The 6,366-nt window shown below is 44.0% G+C and overlaps 1 protein-coding gene across 1 annotated transcript; it reads right to left on the bottom strand.

The window, feature by feature from the left end:
- Nucleotides 1–1,199: 1,199 nt before the first annotated feature.
- On the bottom strand, nucleotides 1,200–6,366 carry LOC105909081 (neurofilament heavy polypeptide-like). Its single transcript, XM_031567973.2, has 8 exons — nucleotides 6,167–6,366; nucleotides 5,412–5,516; nucleotides 4,841–4,922; nucleotides 4,629–4,744; nucleotides 4,408–4,480; nucleotides 3,995–4,061; nucleotides 2,148–3,854; nucleotides 1,200–1,845 (listed from the first exon to the last, which is right to left on the bottom strand). The coding sequence occupies exons 2-8, from the start codon at nucleotides 5,498–5,500 to the stop codon at nucleotides 1,733–1,735; spliced, it is 2,247 nt and encodes a 748-aa protein (XP_031423833.1). The 5' UTR covers nucleotides 5,501–5,516; nucleotides 6,167–6,366; the 3' UTR covers nucleotides 1,200–1,732.

The following is a 6,366-nucleotide window of genomic DNA, read 5'->3' as shown; positions in this document are numbered from 1 at the left end:
GACCACTGTTTTCCCTTACGTTAATTTGTTTTGGATTTATAGGCTGTGAGAGCCACCAGCACTTTGTTATTCCCTTTTGGGGTTTTGTTTCCTTTTGTTTGTATGAATGTGTGTGTGTGTCCTTTTTAGTTAATTGCCACCTGGTTGCTATCAGTCTCTATATATTAGGTTCTGTGTAACCTATTGCAACAGCCTCTGACATCTTGTGTGGGGTTCTAGTAGATCTCAAACACAATTGTGTGGAGTGTGTTTAAGCATTGGATCATGCTTGTTCTGGATCCTGTGTTAGCCTACGTACATAGTGACTTGTGGTTTAATAATCCAGATCTTATAGATCTTTATTGGGTGATTGATCTGTCAGACTGGTGTTTACTGGTTACCAGTAGCCTGTATAACGTGGTGGGCAACTATTTTGATGGCAGTGTATGAACGTGTGTGTGTGTGTGTGAACTGTTTTGTAATGTCATTCAATACCATTGACCAGATATTTATTACATCACGAAAATAAAACATACTATATTTTGCTAAACTTCTGCCTCTATATATTCATTCATTTGATTAGCCTGTGTCCTGTTGACACACTACGTGGCATGTCAGGGTTTGTCACACTGCCAAGTTTTGGTTATGCAGGAACAGGTGGAGAACAGACTGTGCGTTGCTGCACCAATAGCTTGGTTGTAAACCCCCTGAATGGATATCCAAACCTCTAGGGACTGTTTTGGTGAAGCCAAACCAACGGCTAAAATCTGGCACTTAATAACATGTTCATGAAAGACACATTGATTGAGAAACACCCAACAAACTAAGGAATTATAAACACTTTATTTGTGAAAATGAGTGTTGCAATGGTGGAACCAGACAGAGATGCATAAACGGTAGGGGTGGGAATGTCTTGGCACCTCACGATTCGATTCCGATTCAGAGGTCAACGATTAGATTCTAAACCGATTATCAATTCTAAACCGATAAAACGATTATCGATGCATGTCGATTTTTAAAACATTTGAGTTTGCTACTCCGAGTCTCAAATCACTTCCTACTTTGTGTTTGATAATTAAAGAAAATCAACAGATGAATTACCTTCTCTATGTTTTTATTAGAGAAAAAGCTTTTCCTTGTCACAATTATGACTTTCAATGAACAATGCAATAATCGATGCAGCTTGCATTTCAACACAAAATGGATGTGTAAAAAAAAAAATCGATTATGAACTTGTCTGAATCGAAACAGAATCGTTCTAGAGAATCGAGAAAAATCGAAGAATCGATTTTTTTTTTCCCCACCCCTAATTAACGGTAGTAAATACTAGATGGTCCATTTAAAATCAGCACCTGCCTGCTGGGATCAAACCGTTTCACATGGTTGACATGTTAACTCGTTTTCACATTCCTCAATTTCTAATTTCTCTTTTCCATTTGAAAAAAAAAAAAAAAAAAACTTTAAAATAAAACATCAGCTCCTTTTTTTTTTTAGGTCCCTGGAGTAAAACCACCACTCAGATTAAAATACAGCGTAAAAGGTAAACATGAGTCCTTATATATATGATATATTTATCATAACTAATTCATAGTTCTAATCATAGTTCTAATTAGAGTCTAAGTGCCAGCACAAAAACAACAACAAAAATCATGAAAGTCAACATAATCACCTGTTAGAAAAATACATATATATAAATAAGGTCTCTGTTTTTACATCTGTGGATTATTTACAACTGGCCATGGGAGTCAGTGCTTCATCTCTTCCTGATGCGCCTGGCTGGGGCAGCCTCTGCAGGAGCAGCCGCTTCCTCCGTCTCCGCAGCCTTCTTCTGGGTCCGGCCTCGGCCTCTGGAGCTGCTGGACTCAGCTGGGTAAATAAAGCAGACATCAAAATAAGCCTTTAGTAAAACATAGTAATTGTGATTGTAATCCAATACAACAGAAGAAGAAGAAGAAAACAAACCATGCACAGAATTTTTGAAGTAGTGTGCCAATTTGTACTGTAAAGGCTTAGAATCTAGGCCCTTGATTATTTTAACCCATTAGTGGTCAAGGCACAATACAGACACCGTTGTCAGTGATTCAGACCAAGTCTACAATACAATTAAGCCTAAAGATATAATTGGCCATGTTTTTAACTTCTATATACATGAGAGACTTGATACCAACCCTTGGTTGCAACCTCTGCTGACACATCATCTTGGGAGGCCTCGGCCTCCAGGGCGGCTTTCCTCTTCCCCCTGATGGTTTTGGGGGCTGCCTTTGAGGGGGGTTTGCTTTTCTCTGTGACTGCTTCAGTCACCTCCTCAGCCTTCTTGGCTGCTCCTCTTTTCCCTTTGAGAGTTGCGGGCGTCTGAAGTTCTGCGGGTGTAGCTGCCTTTCCTCGCCTTCTCACAGGTGTTGATGCAGCGTTGACTGCTTGCTCCTCTGCCTTTTCGGCTATTTCTTTCTTCATAGCTGCTCGTTTTGGTGTAGGAGCAGCTACTTCCTGGTCTGGTTGAGGTTTGACCTTTGTGGCTGCTGCCCTGCTTCGCCTGCCTGTTGTCTTAGCAACAGGCTCAGCATCCTCTGGTTTGGCTTCCTCCTCCTCTTCTGCTGGTGCTGGTTCAGTGGTTTTCTTTGCCCCTCGTCCTCTCTGGGCACCTCTGCCCTTGGGCGCCTGCTTGACCTCTACAGCGGAGGCTTCTTCAGTGCCATCTGTGGCGGCTGGCGCTGAGCCACGCTTTGATTTCTTTTTCAGAGGTTCCTCCTCAATCTCAGCAGGTGTAATATCGTTCGTCATGACCAAATCTGCCTTCCCCTTTCTGACAGACCTTCCTCTGCCCCTCTTGACAGGGGCCTCATTGGCAGATTCCTCAGCGGTGGCGATGGGCTCTGAAGCCTCTACCTGGACCTGGGCAGGTGTGGTCTTTAGCTTTCTACCGCGCCCCGACTTCACTGCCGGCGGCTGCTCTTCTGTTACCTCAGCAGGGATGGGTTCAACGACAGGCTCGGCCTCAGATGTTGCCTCACTCTCTGGGACTGGTGCCTGCTTGGCCTTACGCCCACGTCCTGATCGGACGACAGGAGGGGCAGCATCAACAGGCTGAACAGCAGTTTGAGTCACACTCTCCTGTGGCATTTCTTCAGCCTGAACAGGAGCTTGCTTCGCCTTCCGGCCACGTCCTGCTTTGGTGACTTTAGCCTGGGGCTTCTCCTCGGGCTCCTCAGAGGGATGATCACTTTTGGGCTCAACCTCTTCAACAGGAGCCTGCTTGGCCCTCCTCCCGCGCCCAGCCTTGGCAACAGGGACCTGAGGCTTGTCTTCATCTTTGGGCTCGCTTTCCTTGGCTTCATCTCCTTGGACTTTAGCAGAGGCCAGCTTGACACTGCGCCCACGTCTGGGTTTGACAGCCACAGGTTTTGCTGGTTCTTCAATAACTGGAACTGAAGCAGCAGGTTCGGAAGACTCAGTGCTAGGCTCTCTTTCCAGAGCAGCCTCTGCTACAGGTTCCGACAGTTCTTCAGTCTCTGGAACTGGTGCGTTGTTCTCCACCTCAGGCTCGACAGTTGGCACGGCAACAGTTTCCGCCACCGCTGAAGCTTCTGCCAGTTTCCCTTCTGGGGTCGTTGGGGCGGCGGTAACAGCAGACTCTTCCTGAGTCACAGGGGTCTCAGGGATGTCTTCTGTTGTTGTGACTGGCATCTCAACAACAGCAGACTCTTCCTGAGACACAGGGGTCTCAGAGATGTCTTCTGTTGTTGTGACTGGCATCTCAACAACAGCAGACTCTTCCTGAGACACAGGGGTCTCAGATATGTCTTCTGTTGTTGTGGCTGGCATCTCAACAGGCTCCGGTACCGCAGCAACCACGACCTCATCTTTCAGACAGGAGTCTATGCAAGATGCAGTCAGGAAAACGTTAGATGTGTACATCATATGATAAATGTCGATTTGATTAATAATGTATGATTATAATGGACTTATGTAACCCAAATGCCTAAGGAAATAGCATTAACAGAGAACCAATACTTACCAGGGGCTGAGATGGACTGACTTTTCTCAGCTGAAGCCAGTGAATCCCTTTCTTGTTCTTGTAGGACCTAAAAACGCAAAAAAGTTTAGATTATGAGTGGTCAGCCTTTCCTGGCTCTACTCAAAGCACGGGAAAACGGCACCGCCACCAGGTTTCAAACGGCAGCTATATGCTTATATATGGTCCAACAACAAATGTCATATTGGACCTGACACTAGTGCCGTGAACTGGGGGATAAGGCCCATTTGGTGACTTCACATTAGAGCAAGTTTTCCATCATGAGTCCCAAAATAAGTCATGGTCTGGCATCAGACTAAAGTGCCACCACTATTCATTTATCCACAACAAAAAGAGGCACTCACTTGCATATTAAATATGGAAGATATTGCAATACTGGCGTCGATAGGACCTACCTGTAGAGTTTCTCCCTTTCCTGCCGTGGTCAATCTCTTCTTCTTTGGAGTGGGTGGTGGAGGGGCCTCGAACCTGGGAACCAAACCACACAGCTCTCAGACAACTCATGACACTGAGGCAAAGGCTTTCTGCCAAATCTTATGTGAATGCATGAATCACAATGAAGTTCAGCCATCGGCTTATTCTGATCTCTACCGAATCTCAAAGATGATCATCTTACCTAAAAGAGCGATCGATAACGGTGAATACATCGCCGTGTTTCAGGCGTTCAGATTGCTGCATTGGTACACCATTGATGCAGGTGGGGTTCACTGAACTCAAATTAGTCAATACAACCTTAAACAACACACAAACACACAAAATGTAACACTGTTTGCAATACACTTTTAACTGAAATTTGATCAAATTATATGTGAAGAAACAATCGTTTACCTCTCGGTTCTCATTTATCTCAACCCAGCAATGTTCTTTAGACACATGGGGCAGTTTAATGCGGATGTCGCAGTCACTTTTCCTGCGAAAGAGGGTTTCATGAGTAAATGCCGATATCATTGCTCTTTTAGTGCATATGACGTGTGTACACCAAACACTGTTTAATGTCCTACAGTAAACTGTGTAAAAGAATACATGATTGAGATGATCCCGGCAAAGGCATACATGATTGGTCCATAGCAAGCACATCAGAAGAGAAGCGGTAGTCATGATGAGGACAAGGTCCATAAAAAAAAGGCAATTGGTTCCTTTCAGAGGGACGTGGTTACGTCGACTAACGTCAGAAACAAAAAAAGCCCGCCTGCGCTACCCTGCACAACCTCAATCATTGAACTACTGTAGCTTCAGCCCATTTCTGCGTGGCACCCATGCGCGTCTTTTTCCCCCATTGAGATACACCACACAAGTTATTTGGACTTCGTGACCAAAGTATCAGTAAAGTAGCTGTTTTGCATACGGAAAGTCAGACAGCGAAGCAAAAGAAACGCCAAATTGGCACATAAGCACTCACCTTCCAAACAAACACGCGGCGGTCAGTGGGAACATCGTGCCATCCTCGCCACCTCGCTGTATGACAATTATTTTACCGTAAAGAGGCATCTTCTAAGCAACTTACCTGTGAAAAGAAATATTTCGCTGTGTAACGTTAATTCAGTTAAAACGAAGCACCAAAGACAGGTTGACTACACTCAATTACATGCTGCATGGCCCGATCAAGGACTCAAGTTTTTTGCACATAACGTTCGGTGAACATAACCGTAATAAAGAACAACATTTATGTTAAACGAAAGTTAACCTGATGTTTTTTTTGTTGTTGCTAAATTAGTCTGAAAACGTGACTGTCGGTAGCGCAATGAATTACTTTAGCTCACCATGAGCTAGCTTGCCAACTGTTGGCTTTCAGGGCTACTTCATAAGGTTAATAGACTTAAATGACAACTACTTAGCCTAACAGTTTCTTACATCGAATGCATGGTATTAAGCGGGAAAAATGGTTGATGTGTCTATGCAACCTTTAGTTATTGTTTGTAACATGTAAAAACCTTAGTGTAGGCTATACGTTACCTTAAGGCTCAAAGCGTGGGCAATACTTAGCTATCCTAGGCCACTAGCTAGCTTTCTAGATACGTTCCAATAGCATCGTGAATCAATTTCAGCTGGCTGACGTTAATGTCTGTTCCCTGTCTTAACACACTTATATCACCGTTTCAATACAATTTTGTCTGACAACAGCAAAAAGGATAAACTATTTTTTCAAATACAGACCTTGTTGAGGGTACTTCTGTATCCGGACTCTGAGGCGAACAACTGCTTTTGATTTGATGTTTGAAATTCCGCGCAAGCCCTACCATTGGCTAGTAAAATAATATATGCACATCTCATAGCCAATCCAAATATAAGGGGAGTGTCGTAGAATTGTGAAAGAATATAAGTCACTGAAGTAAGACTTTAGTCTACAGCTGCAG

The sequence above is a fragment of the Clupea harengus genome, chromosome 1 (genome assembly GCF_900700415.2).
Source record: "Clupea harengus chromosome 1, Ch_v2.0.2, whole genome shotgun sequence".
NCBI classification, from domain to species: Eukaryota; Metazoa; Chordata; class Actinopteri; order Clupeiformes; family Clupeidae; genus Clupea; species Clupea harengus.
The sequence above is the reverse complement of the archived record's forward strand: the minus strand, read 5'-3'. Positions and strand labels throughout refer to the sequence as shown.

Bases quoted from the DNA above. Each gene is read 5' to 3' on its own strand.
- LOC105909081 (XM_031567973.2), bottom strand. From the start codon at position 5,500: ATGCCTCTTTACGGTAAAATAATTGTCATACAGCGAGGTGGCGAGGAT. The intron at 4,481-4,628 runs GTAAGATGATCA...TTTGGTTCCCAG, and splicing joins GTTATCGATCGCTCTTTTAG to GTTCGAGGCCCCTCCACCAC. The intron at 4,062-4,407 runs GTAGGTCCTATC...TTGCGTTTTTAG, and splicing joins GAAAGGGAGAAACTCTACAG to GTCCTACAAGAACAAGAAAG.